Source organism: Orbicella faveolata, unplaced genomic scaffold (genome assembly GCF_042242905.1).
Source record: "Orbicella faveolata isolate gen_17 unplaced genomic scaffold, um_ofav_v1 contig_13, whole genome shotgun sequence".
In the NCBI taxonomy this organism is placed as follows: Eukaryota; Metazoa; Cnidaria; class Anthozoa; order Scleractinia; family Merulinidae; genus Orbicella; species Orbicella faveolata.
In genome coordinates this window covers 22538083-22553911 of record NW_028301540.1, presented here as the reverse complement: position 1 = coordinate 22553911, position 15829 = coordinate 22538083, and the positions used below count along the sequence as shown (strand labels likewise).

General features: G+C 41.0%; 1 protein-coding gene across 1 annotated transcript; it reads right to left on the bottom strand.

The window, feature by feature from the left end:
• Window positions 1–143: 143 nt before the first annotated feature.
• Window positions 144–14020, bottom strand: LOC149115637 (uncharacterized). The gene is made up of 2 exons (XM_089285924.1): window positions 13903–14020; window positions 144–1558 (listed from the first exon to the last, which is right to left on the bottom strand). The coding sequence occupies exons 1-2, from the start codon at window positions 14008–14010 to the stop codon at window positions 1277–1279; spliced, it is 390 nt and encodes a 129-aa protein (XP_089142050.1). The 5' UTR covers window positions 14011–14020; the 3' UTR covers window positions 144–1276.
• Between the last annotated feature and the right edge of the window lie 1809 nt (window positions 14021–15829).

Genomic DNA, 15829 nt, shown 5'->3' with positions numbered 1-15829 from the left:
ATTATGCAAAGGATCTAGCAATTTGGACAGCAATGGCTGACATTAGATTTAACTCTCGCAAGAAAGCTCAGTGGCAAGCTTTCGGGTGTGTTCTACTTGACCTGCATCAATATTTACCTCGCTGTTCAGTCATTACACTCATCAGTTCTAAAAACACTTTATTTTATTCTCAAAGTGCACTTGAAGTGAAAACAGTTTACATAAAATTACGTCTCTATTAAAATCTCGTTAGAATCTAAAAGGTATAAAACTTAACAAATCATCATTTAAAATGGTTACATAGTTTCGTAATTGCATGTTATTGCTGGTAAGATGATAACAACCACATAAAACCCAACGTTTTTTGTATCTAAACATGCTGTGATAGAGATCTCAGAAACGTATGTTATTGCCTAGAACTTCTTGCTATCACCAAGAGCTGGCGTTCCGTATTTGAAAACTAATAAAACACTAACATGAACTCAAAGTAATTATTTCTGTAGCATTAAAAAGTTTCCCTTGAGGAAAAAAGATGTCACATCTATTTGCCCACATTCAACAGACCACCATTGAGTCTTTGGCTTTCCTGATTGAGGCTGCGAAAGCGCGCTAATTAAAACGTGCGATCGATTCGAAAAATAAGGTCAAAAAGAAATAAATATTAACTTGTGCGCTAATTAAAACCTGCGATCGATTGGAAAAACAAGGTCAACTAGAAAAGAGTATTAACTTGTGCGCTAATTGAAACCTGCGATCGATTGGAAAAACAAGGTCAACAAGAAAATTAACACCTGCCGTTCCGTACACAATGCGGCAGTAAAATCTTCCTTTCCGCACGTTCTTACGTTTCAATTTTACGCGACGCGTTTTGATCCAAGACAAGGTTGAATCTCTATCAAAGTCAACAACCTTCAATTGTTTTACAAAGACTTGCTAAGAACTATTCTTGAGATCGGGGGTGCTTACCATTTAACCAAACATCCGGAAATATCACTTGAAAGTCTCATGGAACAGTAAGAAATCTGTTTGGAAATTGTCGTCTACCTCCAGGAGGTAGTCCTCTTTTTCCGTTCGGAACGGAACGGCGGAAATTTTCTTCTCGTTTGCTTCATTTTCTAGTTTCCAGTCTCTCAACAACCGAAAACAATAACGGGAAATCGAATTGCAAATGATATGCGCCATCTCGTTTGGTTGGATTTTTGATTTTGAACAAACCCTTACCATAATTCAACGGTCATCCCAACTGGTTTATTCTGACAAATGGCAAGGACCCCGGCTCTCCATGGGAACAGCACTATTATTTTGTTACTGCACAGCGGACTCTCTCCAGGATAGACCTTGCTAGTTTCAGGGCTTCGTGAGCCATCTCCACCGAGTATACATCATTGGGAATCTGGGGATAGCTAACTTGGTCCGGATAGCGCATGCGTGTTGAATCCACCACTTGATGCTCCAGCTGGTTCGCGAGTCTCGTCAGTTCGGAGTCTCCAAGCCGTGAGGCGTTGCGCATAAGATTGTGAACATTCGTTTTGAACGCATCTTCCGCGTATTGGGCGGCCTTAAGCGCCTTCTCTGCACTCTGTAAGACAGAGAAATTCGTGACTACTTAAACGTACAATTATTTAGGGTCTGTAGGCCATAAATCATATCGAAACAAATGAGTAGCTGTAAAGGGCTATGAATTGCAAACAACGCGGCAGAGCCACTGAACATATATAACTCTCAATTATCTCTTCTCCTCGGTCCGTACTGTAAGTTACGGGCCGAGTTTTTTCCCCTTCTATTCATGGCCCAAGCGCGAAGCGCGCGGGCCATAAATCGACGAGGAAAACACGAGGATCCGTAACTTACAGTACGGACCGAGAAGACGAGGTAAATAAGATATTTATTATATCCCTCCTGTGTGTCTGACGGGTTCGGGAACGATGTCTGTTCACGCGGAACGGCTTCAAATTCAAAAGCAAAACGAGTCAATTTGAAATCACTTCTACTTGCTATAAAAGTTAAGAACACTTGGCGATAAATCACGAAACATTTTAGCAACAGAAACAGCTTTAAATTTTAGCGGTACTTAACCAATCACGGCGCGCGTAGTAACTGAGAGATATAATAATTAACAAATAAAGAAGCCTCGACTGTGCTCAGTTCTGTTGTAAAGCACGCAGGAAGCGGTAGAGCACGAAAGAAGTGTAGGGGAAAACACGAGACGAAGTCGAGTGTTTTTCTCCACTTCTTGAGTGCTCTACCGCTTCCTAAGTGCTTTACAACGGAACAGAGCACAGTCGAGGCTTCTTTGTTTTATGATAAAGAATTCAATAATTTCCCCACGCATTCGGCAGAATTTTCAAACCAAACTTTATTTTCCAAGTGGCGTCAGCCGTGCTCTCTTCTCTGATAAAGCACGCTAAAATAAGCCAATCACAATCCTTGTTAGAATTATTCAAATAATTTGATTGGCTAACGAAGCGACAGCTGTCAATCACAAACTGGACTTCATCTAAGCTTTCACTTTCGAGTAGTTTTCAGCGGCTTTCGAGAGAAGAACAATCCCGTCAAAGTTTGCTTTTTAGTTTATTTTCAAATAAGAATCTAAAGGCAGGTAAAGGTTTGTCAGTTCAGAGGAATCCGGCCGTATTGTGGCTCATGGAAACGTGCACTTTTCCAATGGAGATTACGAAACCAGGGGCTCAAAGCTTGCGGATGAAAATGCGAAATGCTGAGTTGAATTTGAAAGGAGCTACAGTTATTTACGGCTTGCAGCCGCTTGCAGCAAGATCGCCCGAACTAGCGTAAAAGGTAGACAGACTAAGAGGAGAATACCAGAGCATGCTTTGAGCTGACCACTCGTCGGTTCACTTCGCTGAGATGACCACAGAGCGAGCGTTACTACACTGCATGTAAGTGTTGCTTTGAGCAATTGAGCATTTTTACAAAAATAAAGCTTCTCATCATAAACAGAGACAGCTCAGTTGTTGTATTCTGTCGTTGTTTTATTTTTTCAGTATAATTCGACTTCGTAACAAATATAATGTCTTTTATCGAAGCACTGGTTAGGTTGAGAATTTGTTTATTTCGCTACGTATTTTGTCGGCGGGAATCTAGCAAAACTTGTCATTTAAGTACAGTTTTCACACTACTGTTGCTAACAATGGTCTCCGTGAGCCATATTTACTGTAGACATAGAGCTCGTTTCCATTGCGTTTGTCTGAATCAGAGGGGATGTTTAATTTGGGTCAAATTTGTCAAAATTCCGAAGCAAACATTTTAAAGACAGCTTACTGTCATCAACCCGTACTCAACCCGTGCTCTGTTTTCTGATAAAGCACGCTGTTTAAGCCAATCAGAGCGCGCGTTATATGGAAACTTTATTGTAAAACACATTATATATTTCAATAGCAGGATAAAGATTTTGAGACCTGACAGATCGTCGTAGTTAAGTAAGTTACTTGGCCAGTTATGAAAGTGAAGCCTGAAAAAAAGAATCAGTTATTGGTGCCGACATGCAAGTGAATATGAAGCATCAAGTATGAATTCTTTTCAGGCTTCATTTTCGTAACTGCCAAGGCTGCGTCCATAGCTGCAATGATCTCTCGTGTCGTTAAAACTCCGGGCAAAGTAGTAACGGCCAGTGAGACAAGTGTTCACTTCTCGCCGAGGCACAGGGAAATAAAACAAAAGGAAATAAACTTAAGCTGACAGAAGAGCAAATCTATACTTTTTTTGTTTTAAATATTTCCCAGGCTTTCCTATGATAATGAAGTAGTTATGTCTCACGCGTGCAGAATTTTGTTTGGAAAATATGCTCTCGGAACGCGCAAAATTGTAGCCCGCTATGCAAAACGTAATCTGTTTGGCTGGCTGTACAACCTATCAAATGTTTCCTCTCTCAGTGAAGCAGTGATTTGACAATCACCGCTTCACTGAGCAGTTTAAATTAAATTAATAGGGTATACGAGATAATTACGGTTAATTTCACGTTGATGAATTACCTTTCACTTGCCCATAAAAACTAAGGCTTATTTGCAGGACATTCGATAAGTGCAATACGGTTTGCAATGGTTTGTAATCAAACGAGTGCTCAATATCATAATCTGAGCAGTGCCACACCCATGTAGGTTTAGTTCTTTACGAACATATTATCATTCGATGCATTTTTTTCCTTCCGTTTCACTGGCCGAGAGCCCATCACGTGACCTGCAATTAACCGCCTACAAATAATGGCCTGCTCATGCGTAGTACCGTGTAAATGTGTCTTGCTGCAAATCATATTCTGCTCATGCGTAATAGGTCAATTCGGATATATTAAAATTCTAACTTGGCTCCGAGGCTTAGGGGAATAAAACAAAAGAAATCGCACAAAGGATGAGGGTTGAATAATTAATTTCTTTTGTTTTATTTCCCTAAGCCTCGGAGTCAAGTTAGAATTTTAATATATCGGAATTGGTCTATTGTAAGCAAGCTTTTGAGTGAAATTAAAAATGGCACATTGCTTCCTTGAGCTAAAAGAGAGTGGTTTAAATATGAAAACAAACGTGAAGATCGAATCATAAAACAACTATTGAACTCGGTTATCGCAAAATATCTTTATTTGTCAGTGTCCCGCCGATCAATTATTTGCCTCAGCGTTCAGCTCAGTTTGGCAAATAATTGAGCAGGATTTTGTTTAGCCTAGTCCAATATTCTTCAGACATAAATAACATTCTCTGTGGTTCTGTTGAGTTAAAGCAACACGAGTGGAAGTTTGGACGAACGAGAAACGCTGTGGGAACACGAGCCGCATATAAAAGTACGGCTTTAATTACAGGGTGTTTTCTAACTTCCAGTTGTAACTTATGTCCCTACTGTAGAGCTTGTCTTTGGTTTGTCCCGTAACAGTAGGGGTTTTTTTCGGCGAGGCTCTTTATGTCTTCAGATGACAGCAGAATTATTTCGTGCTGTTGGGATTGAAAACGCTTCATCACTTGGGATGCAAAAGAAAAGAAATATTTTTGGCAAATCACTAAACAAAAAGAAGAAAGAATCCCCAAGACGAGCAACAAGTAATTTCCTTTGTCTAAAGGCTCGCAAAATTATTAGAATTTTGACGAAACGCCAGTGAAATTATTTCCTAATTTCACTGGTCACCATTTGATTACCCATACTAATTTGTGTGCTCCTTCACTTGCACTCTAGCCAGTGTTAAAAAAAATCGGAGAAAGGCGGCATCCCCTTCCTGATTTTTTCTTTCGGGAAGGGCGGCCGAAACACGGGCTATTCGCAGGCGGCGTGGCCAAGTGGTAAGGGCGCTGGATTTGTAATCCGGAGGTTCCCAGTTCAAATCCTCCTCCCTGCCACTAAATGGATTTGTTTGGTGGCCCCAGATTCAACTCCTCTACCCTTTGTAAATAGCCATCTGGTCACTCTCTGGTCAGCCTCCCACCAGTTGGGATTTTTAACAAGTTTCTGTTTAATTTACAATATTTGTTTGCTTATTTCAGTATCCACAATTAGTACAGCACTGCTTAAAACTTCGACACTTACATAAAGTGATTTATTTATTTTATTTTATTTTTATTTTATTCGCACACGGGCTTTATGTGCTCCCAACTCGGCTTTCGCAACTTCTGTGCAAGTCTATACGTCCCAAGAATTTATTTCATAAGTCAGCGCTTTTTATGCCAACCTGAATGTTGTGCACATTAACGGGAGCGCTATTTGTTTCTGCTCGCGCAAGTTCTGTTTCCTGAGTTGCATGGCTCCTGCCTACCAATCTGAAGTGTATTGAGCCAGCGGTTGACATTATGAGCGTGCGCACTTATGCGCATTCCGTTCCATGTGCTTCGATTTGCAATAAACCAAATACATGACAGTGGCGACGAGGATGGAGTCGTAGGAAAACGTCGAAAATATGACTGCTATCGGGAAGATAGAGAGTTTTGACGAGACACAAGAGAAATGGGAAACTTACGCGGAACGTGTAGAACAGTTTTTCTTAGCAAACAACATCGATGAGGACCGCCAAGTGCCAACCTTGTTAAGCTTGATCGGCAGCAAAACGTACACCCTGTTGAGGGACCTTCTTTCACCGGATAAACCAGCCACGAAGAGCTTCCAAGAGATCGTCACGACCCTTCAGCAACACTTAAGACCTAAACCATTGGAAATAACAGAACGCTTTCGTTTTTACAAACGAAATCAGCGAGAAGGAGAAACCGTGTTGGCTTACGTAGCAGAACTGAAGAAACTAGCGACTCACTGCAACTTTGGCGCGAACCTTAACGAAGCTTTACGGGATAAATTGGTCTGTGGCCTTCAAAATATGCAGATACAAAGGCGTTTGCTTTCAGAAGCAAAACTGAAATATTCCAAGGCTTTGGAGATGGAAACCGTAGCGATGGAAACTGCCGTTCGTGATGCTTCAGAATTGCACAGTGAGCTGCACGCAGAACCTCGAGTTGACAAGATCTCAGATAACAACAAACCACCGCCACCGCCACCGCCGTCGCCACCGCCGCCGCCGCCGAACCTCCCGCCTAAAGTTTGCTATCGATGCGGAGGAGACTCACACGCATCACACAATTGCAGATTCAAGGACCAGACATGTTATCATTGTGGGAAGGTGGGCCATATTTCCAGAGTTTGTAACTCGAGACGACAAGGTAAGCCAAAGCAACCACCAAAACACCACAAAACACTCAAGTCCATACTGTTCAGTACAGTGAAAGTGATGAATTTGAAGATGTGTTAGGAAGCATGAAGATACACAATGTGAGGAAACCGAGCAGTATCCTTTACCCCGCACTGAAGATATCTTTGCAAAGCTTAGTGGTGGGCAGAAATTCTCAAAGATTGACCTTCGTCAGGCATACCACCAACTAGAGATAGAAGAGGATTCCAAGAAATACCTCACCATCAACACACACATGGGTCTGTTTCAGGACAACAGACTGGTGTTTGGCATCACATCAGCACCTGCAATCTGGCAGCGCACCATTGATCAAGTGCTGGAAGGAACATCTGGCACAAGCTGTATCCTTGATGATATGATCATTACTGGCAAGGATGATGCAGAACACCTGGCTAACTCAGAAGAAGTTCTGCGACGGCTTCAGCTTCATGGGTTGAGAGCAAACAAGGCAAAATGTGAGTTTTTCAAGGAGAAGATAACTTATTGTGGACATGACATCGACAAAGATGGCCTACACAAGTCAGCAGAGAAAGTAGAAGCAGTATTGAATGCGCCACGTCCAAACGATGTAGCTGAAGTGAGATCTTTTCTCGGGCTAACCAATTACTATCACAGGTTCTTGCCTAACCTATCGACAGCAGTACATCCCCTGACACAACTTTTGGAGAAGAATCATCAGTGGAAATGGACAGAACAGTACGAGATAGCATTCCACAAAGTGAAAGAAATGATCACGCCAGAGCAAGTTTTAACGCATTATGATCCCAGCCTACCACTAAGGCTTGCTTGTGATGCATCCCCTGTCGGTATTGGAGCGTTGCTGTCTCACATGATGCACGACGGTACCGAGCGACCCATAGCTTTTGCTTCAAGGACACTCACCAAAACTGAGCAAAAGTATGCACAGATTGACAAAGAAGCCTTGTCAATAATCTGAGGGGTAAAGAAGTTCCATATGTATTTGTTTGGCCGCTCTTTCACATTGTACATAGATCATCAGCCCTTAACGTCAATATTTCATCCGCGGAAAAGCATCCTTGTGGTCACTGCAGCGCGACTGCAACGTTACGCCTTGTTCCTGGCGGGCTATGATTACACCATTGAATACAAGAACACTAAAGTTCACAGTAATGCCGATGGTCTCTCCCGCCTTCCACTCGTAAAGGAATCCAGAGATGAAGAAGTTGTCGACCCTGTGGGTGTATTTAATTTGATGCAGTTTGATCCACTGTCAGTCACAGTGGATAACGTTAGGCGAGAAACACAGAGAGATCCTGTTTTGGCTCAAGTGTATGAGATGACCAGTAAAGGTTGGCCACACAACCCTGCTGCTGCACTCAACCCCTATTTTGTTCGCAAAGATGAGATCACATTACAATCAGGCTGTCTGATGTGGGGAATAAGAGTCGTAGTACCTCCAAAGTTGCGCCCTCAAGTTCTCGAGGAACTGCATCAGGGACATATGGGGGCTCTCGCCCGAAGTTACATCTGGTGGCCTGGAATCGACAAGGAAATTGAACTGACTGTTAAGTCCTGCTCAGGTTGCCAACTAACACAGAGAGCCCAGTACAGTACCGGTTCACGCATGGGAGTGGCCTTCGTCCCCCTGGCAACGAATTCACATTGATTTTGCAGGTCTGTTCCTCAACAGGATGTTCTTGGTGGTAGTGGATGCACATTCAAGATGGCTAGAGATAGAGAGAATGACTAGTACAACCTCAGAGAAGACCATTGAAGTCCTTCAGAGGTAATTTGCTAGATATGGAATACCAGCCCAGTTGGTAAGCGATAACGGGTCGCAATTTGCATCAGAAGAGATTCAGCAATTCCTTAAGAGAAACGGAATCAAACACATCACTTCAGCACCTTACCATCCTGCCACCAGCGGGCTGGCGGAACGCTGTGTGCGGAGCTTCAAAAGTTCGATAAAGAGCGAAACTGAAGTGAAATCCTTGAATCTTAAGTTGGCAAGATTTTTGCTGGCTTATCGGAACACTCCCCACTCAACCACTGGAGAGCCACCATCCCAGTTGTTCTTGGGAAGAAGGTATTGTACGGGTACCAGGTATTGTACGTGCACAACTAGGACCCCTGTCTTATGAAGTGGAGATTGGGCCTAACTTAGTTTGGCGTCGACACACAGACCAAATCAAAGATTCCAATGTTCCTGTTACAGACAACCGTACACCAGTTATCCAGCCGTTACTGTTCCCGCCCCCAGTCGAGTACCAAGTAGCCGAGCCGCCTGAGCAGACAGAAGCCGTCCCACGGGAAACGGGTTTTCAGCCATCCAATCCAGCGGCTGAACCTTCAGTTAGCAGCCCGCCTAGCAAGATTGAACATGTTCCTGTTAGAAGATACCCTATCAGAGAGAGGAAGCCCCCAGCCCGACTGGACCTTTGAACATTGAACTGCCCATTTCTAGGGCTCTGACTTTATTTTTAAGAATAGCATGTTGTGTTGGACTTTGGGGGTACGAGACTGGCTTAAAGGGGGAGGAGTTGTAGTGTATTGAGCCAGCGGTTGACATTATGAGCGTGCGCACTTATGCGCATTTTGTTCCATGTACTTCGATTTGCAATAAACCAAATACATGACACAACCGCATATTGAAAATCACGAAAAGTTTTAAACAGTTGACACTGAAAAGCCAGGTGATTTAGTTTGCCATTCTTTTATATTAGCTTATATTGATCGCATTGTTGGATGTTCTCGGTCTCACAGTTAAGCAGGCCTACTCTGGGACCTTAAGTCGCCGTAACGTAAGGCGACTTTAGGCGACTTCAGCAAAATTGGCAGGAAAAAACATTGCGACTTTAGGCAATCTAAGGCGATTTTAGGCTACTTAAGGCGATTTTAGGCGACTGGAGGAGACTTAATTTCACTCGAGTGATAGGAATTTAAACTTAGCAACAGTCTCTCCCTATTCCTCTTGCAATAAACCAGTATTGTACAAATACTGGTACATAATTAAGTCACCACAGTCTCAAATATCCAGGACCGGGTTGTTCGAAGCCTGATTAAACTAACCCAGGATTAGAGAGAATTTTGGTTACTTTCATTTTTGTAACTTTTCGGTCCAGGTTTCTGTTTCTGTTGTTTGTCTTTCAGTTCTGAGTTTGATTCATCTTAAAACTACACATTATATAAGCAGTGAAAGATATTTCTATACAAAAAATTATATTACCTGGGTTAGCGCTAACCGGCTTTCGAACAATCCAGACCAGATTTCAAACCATTAAAAAAATACTATTAAAGAAAGAATTACCACAACACTGAACAGTTACTACTACTAGAATAATGATAATAAATACCAGCAAGGTAGCATGAATATTAGTGAAGATATCACTATAAACAAATCAAACAAAACTAATACAAATATATTCACAGTGACAAAAATTTCAAATTTAAGATATCTTGATTTCGTATATTTTCCATAAATTATTCTAACAAAAGGGAAATTAAAATTAATTTAGCTCATTTAAATGCATTTTTTTACAGTGCTTCCCGAATTATAAAAATGGTTATCTTGGTGGACTTATCTGCCATATTTTTGGCATTGCCACTGTCAATTTCAGTCCTTTTCAGGGACCCAATCAATTTGCTGCTCTCCTGCCTCAGTCAGACAAAATATTCCAATACCATAATGAGCACCGCATGCTAAGTTCCTTCGTACGAACACTTCCTGTCAAATTTCACCAACAACTTGTCAGGCTCCAGAAAACTTTGATGACCTTGGCAATTTATAAAGTGATTCGAATCTTTTTAGAAGGTTTTTACCACGGTTGATCAGACCACCAGGAAATACACCCTCCAAGCTTTCACTAGTTTCCACCTGACACATTACAGATGCCCAGAACAACATTTTCACAACGAAATACCACAATGATATATCGATACTAGACACACTGGTCTCCGCCATTTTGATTCTCCCAGTAACCCTTGCGCCGCTAACTGGTTTCCATGCTTCAAAGAGACGAGACATCGGCCTGTGCCAAGAAAATTCGAGTTCCCTTGATAAGTGTTCGGGTGATTTCAAATCACCCGATAATAAATTACTGTATTCAAATTTCGGAGAGTATTAGTTTGGCGATTTGTTTTCTTTTTGTTTTTTGTAAACGCCTGTCGGAGTAATCGTACTCGCGTGAGCTCGCGTGCACTTTAGTCACGTGTTCCAAACATTCTCCTGGCGGCCATGTTCATCCATGTTTACTGAGAGTTAATCACAGATAATTTTCTGTACCTTAGCTTTCAATTGTAACAGTAGCGCAGTCCACGTAAAGTGTATAAGATGATGTGAATACCGGGCTTCATCAAATGTACGAAAATGATAGATAAACATTACGCTGCAAGTTGGTTCGTCCAGTTACGAAATTCAAACGTTTACAGTTGGTCGAATGTGGAAGTAAAATGCAAATAATGATTTTTGCTGGAGACATGGCCCACTTTTGTCACTCTTTGACACTGGGTAAGTAAAGTATTTAAAGCGTAGATTCAGTTCGGTTCAACCGACTTTGGATGACCATATTTTAACTGCTCAGTGTAAAAGTGACTAGAAAGAATTGAGCCTTAACCCAGAAATATCTTTCTGTTTTTTCTTTTCATCTTGATGATCTGGAACACCTCTCACTGTTGTTGTTTATAACTATACACTGTAAGTCTTCGGAAGATTTGATTCCGTAATATCGTTCAAAAATTAATAAGCTCAAATGAAATTATTGCAGTATAGTCATTTGTTATAACACCTTTCCATATTTAATATATTTCCTGATAATAGCACAGAGTGTCATCTTTTTTATTAACTCTGTTACAACGAAATACAAGAAAGAAAATAAAACTTCATAGAAATAAAAAGCCATCTGTGAGAGAGTATACACCAGATTATCATTCCTATTTAAGTATTGTCTATATGTAGGGAGGGTATAAGGGAGCCACGGCTTTGAGGCATAATACAGTTATTGTCGGGTCCTCAGCTTATTAAAGGACCCTAGTCAGCCTCTGCTATTTTCGATGCCATCAAAATTATTGACATTGCATGGTGAGGTGAAATCTTGTTGCTTTACTGTAAGTTGTGTTCCTGAAAGTATGTTCCTTTATCTCTAGTAGCTTCACAGTGATTTTCTTTGCCTTGAAATGCTCCAAATAAAACATATAAGCTAAACTCTTGTATGTAAGCAAAAACAAAGGTGTGGCTGACTAGAGCCCTTTAAAGAAGAAGGTCACGCCAAAAACGGTGTATTTTTTTCCATCACCACTAGAAAGTTCACATTGAGTTGAGTTACTCACCGTTGTTTTAGCTTCTGAAGTGGATGCGATCCCATGAAAAAGAAGTGAAAAGTTCGACACCGGGAGCCGCCATTTTGAAAGGATCTTGAAGGCCAGGCTGCACGTCCGTGACGTCATTCGGTCTGAGAATGTGTTTGTTCTTTTGAGCTTTAGTATGGCTGCTCTTGAAGCCATAACGTGCTAGTGATTCCAGTGATGATAATAATCAAGTTGAATGGAACGATCGGTTGGAAAATGCTCTGTGGTGTACTTGTGAGAGATGCGCAACCATTCCGAAGCAAAGAGAATGTGTTTGTTGCCGAGAACAGCCGGAGTAGGTCACCAAGATGGAAGGTACACTTTGCAGTACAATTGCAATGGACGCAGTTAGTGGAAGAGGAAGTTTATTTTTAATTGTAAGTTGCTCTCAGAATTGAACTGGTGACTTAAATAAATCCCCAGTTTGTCTGATTTGTCTCCATTTGTCTCCAGTTTCTGTGATACCAGAACTCCCTCCGCAATGCGGAGGGAGTTCTGGTATCACAGAACCTGACGAGCTTTCCATGGTGTGTTTAAATCGGGCGAATGCTTTCCACCTCACAAGTCTGTGCTTTTACTTATAAAATTTGGATACTTTTTGCTCGTCCTCGTACGTGTTTGCCTAGGTTTCTATACACTAATGGACTACGTGGACTCTTGTGAAATACGCAGTGACTTTACATGTATGATGCGAAGTGAAATCGACGTCTTCGACGTGAAATGTGACGACATTCGTTATCATTACCTAAGATTTCTTGTGAGAATTGTAATTTGTTTTGTTGGAAAGCGAAGTATATGTAATAGATTTTGGAAAGAAGCAAAAAGTATGTACAACTTTTACATGCGTAAACAAGCTGAAGGAAAATTGACTCTGCTAGTGTGTTTATCTGCATCGCCATGTGTCGTGTTTACTCGCCCCGTTACTTGACAAAGCATGCAGTAAAATTAAAGCTTCATTTTTTACCGTAGCACTGCTTTCATTAGCAACTGTAATTCCCAAATATAATGTGAATGAAAATAACCTGCCCTTAATGATGAATCGTGTTGATAAAATTGAAAACAAATTGTCACAGATTTCAGACAAAATTTTATTTACATGCGGATATCGGATTTCGCTATAGCAGGACTTGTTATCGGTAATTGTCGATATATAGATAGAACTGATGTACAATTAACTACTTCTTCTGATGTATTTAAAATCAAATTAGACAGCATTTAAAAATTTGTAAGTATTTTAACTCATCCCTGGCTGTCAAGACCGATTATTAAATACGCTCTGATTTTTCGACTCACACAAGAGATTTATAAATCGAAAAAATACTTTTTCGATAAAAGAAAACCGTAGCGGGTTAGTCTGACTTGTTATTATAAAGAAATCAGCAGGGCATTTGAAGTTCCCACGGTACCCCAAGGAAATTTATAAATCACTTCCAAAAAACGCGTGCAGTCGCTATGCATCAATGAACACGAAAACACCAAAAACCTAGCGCCAGTCTACGAAACATAATGAATTAAAGCTTGCAACATGGAAGCCTTTTTATAAAGTGGTATGACTGGTAAATGAAGAAAAGAATTTCATTTCGCCATTTTCCTAGTGATTGTAGAAAAAAAGCGGCAGACTGATTGCACATGAAAAACCCGTGATTCACGCCGTTTTAGCGTCCTTTTCATGAAAATACATTAAGCCTGAAGGGTCGAAAATTTTTGGCGACTACAAGACCTGTGCTGGCGACCAAACCTGAAAACTTAGGGGCCAACTGGCCCCAAGGTTTTTCTTGAAATTCGAGCCCTGTAGCCCAGCGAGGAACTTCAATTTCTTGCGCAGAAATAATATTTACCAAATCAAGTCAACGACAGTTCTGCCGGGCAAAAGTATTTTTAAAAATGAAAAGTATGACTAATAGCTACCTATTTTCGTTCCTTCCGATGCGCCGTTCGCTTGCAATGCATACCTTTACAAGGGCCTTGACCATAAAGAGTGGTTTGCCATTTCGGAACTTCTTGGCAACTATGCGTTCAGCTTGATAAACACCAAGAACGTCAGGTTTTTTGTCGCACATAATGCCGACTCGTGAGATCGCGAAAGAGTCTAGGCTCTTGTAAATGGTTGAAAACTGAATGAAGCTGGAAATTTATACTGTCCTATTCGCGGCAAAGACTTGCCGACGGATCGAAATGCACCAATGAAACAAAGAAAGAAACAATAGGCGGAGAGTTCATTGTTTAGTTTACCGCCTCATCATGAGGTAATGAGTATTGTCGCGCATTCATAGCAACCAATGAAAACAGCTCGTTCGGAGCATCGATGAATATTAATAAGCGTCATGACATACCTATACACTTTTTCGAACTGTAAGTAAATGTCCCGAGAACAATAGGCATTCTACGCCATGTCCTTCGTGAAAACAATTCGTACGCACCCCAGTTTCAATAAAACCCCAACAAACTATATATCAGAAGAAAGCTTAATAAATTTAGTTTATGGTAAAAATACAAGTTAAGCGATTTTTTTCTTTCAGGAAGTGTCAGGAGCCGGTAAGGCGTGAAACGACTGAGGGTTCTTTTATTGAATTTATCGGCTATCGGATGCCGCCACTCGAGTAAAATGGCTCCACAGTCTTGTTCACAAGGCATCAATCAACAAAAGTGTGTCGGGCTTTTCCGATAATCTGATTGGTTGTCTAGATGTCCGTATCTAAAGTTGGAGTAGCTAAAAGTATGCGAGACGTTACGTAAATGGACGTTACAGGAAAAATATGTTAAATATCCAAATTTCCCGACACACTTTCGTTTGTCATTATCCCTGGAATGTTCTGGCGAAATTTCACGAAAATCCGCATACCCTATAAATTCGCTCAAAGTGAATGTATTCCTCTCAAAATCAAATGCGAGATTTTAGCTCATAAACGTTCCTAAACAACTCTAGCCACGCCAGGAGATTCTCTCACCTTATGAAACCGCAAACTAATGGAACAATAGGACATTCTAGCGTCAATGGCAATGGATCAGGATTTCCCGCGAAGAGCATCACATTGCAACACGTTTGCTATCTCGCTGTCGCACTGAAAAGAAAGACACTAGAACGGGCAAAATAGCCAAAGCCAAAAGAACAAATGCGCGATATAAACAATACCAAATAACATGAATCACGAGCTCCAAGATGAGCGTTTGCCGCGAGAATTTCCCTTGGCGGTTTCGCCCATTTAAGTAATTATGACACCTTCCTGGTTTATTAACTTTATTTGAAAATACGTTTTTTCTAAATAACTCGGCCTCTTTTTGAGATTTTTATTATTTTTCTTTTGTGAACTTTAGTTAAAATGACTGACTTGAAATTTGTGAAATAAAAGAAAAAACGATTTTTTGTGCCCTTGAAAGTGGGAAGTAACCTTTTTATCCCTATCCTGCCAGAGGGTTTCAGTATAAATGTTAAAACATTTATACTGAAACCCTCTGGCAGGATAGGGATAACGGCTAAACTATATCGAAGCGTGCCAGAGCCCACAGATAGTCTTAAGGCAAAAAGTGCAAGTGCTTAGCTTTCGCTTTTAGCCGCAGTTATTTTTTTAATCAAGTGGATTTGTTAGAGGAGGAAGTGTCAAATTCTTGGGCTAACAAGTTCAGCGTGGGCTTTAAGCGGCATACATCTCTAGAGAATGATTTATCCCCTGATCTGTCCAACGTTATGCCAGTGTCAAATCAATTTTGCTTATGAACAAGCCAAAGAAAACTTCAAGAGCACTATTATACCTAAAGAAATATTTTGATGACCAACTTAGGTCTCCCAAAACATCAACAAATCCAAACCCCTACTAAATTGAGGTCAACGGTCGTTAAAAGCTAATGATAGATACTAAAATAGTTTTAGCGGCATTCATA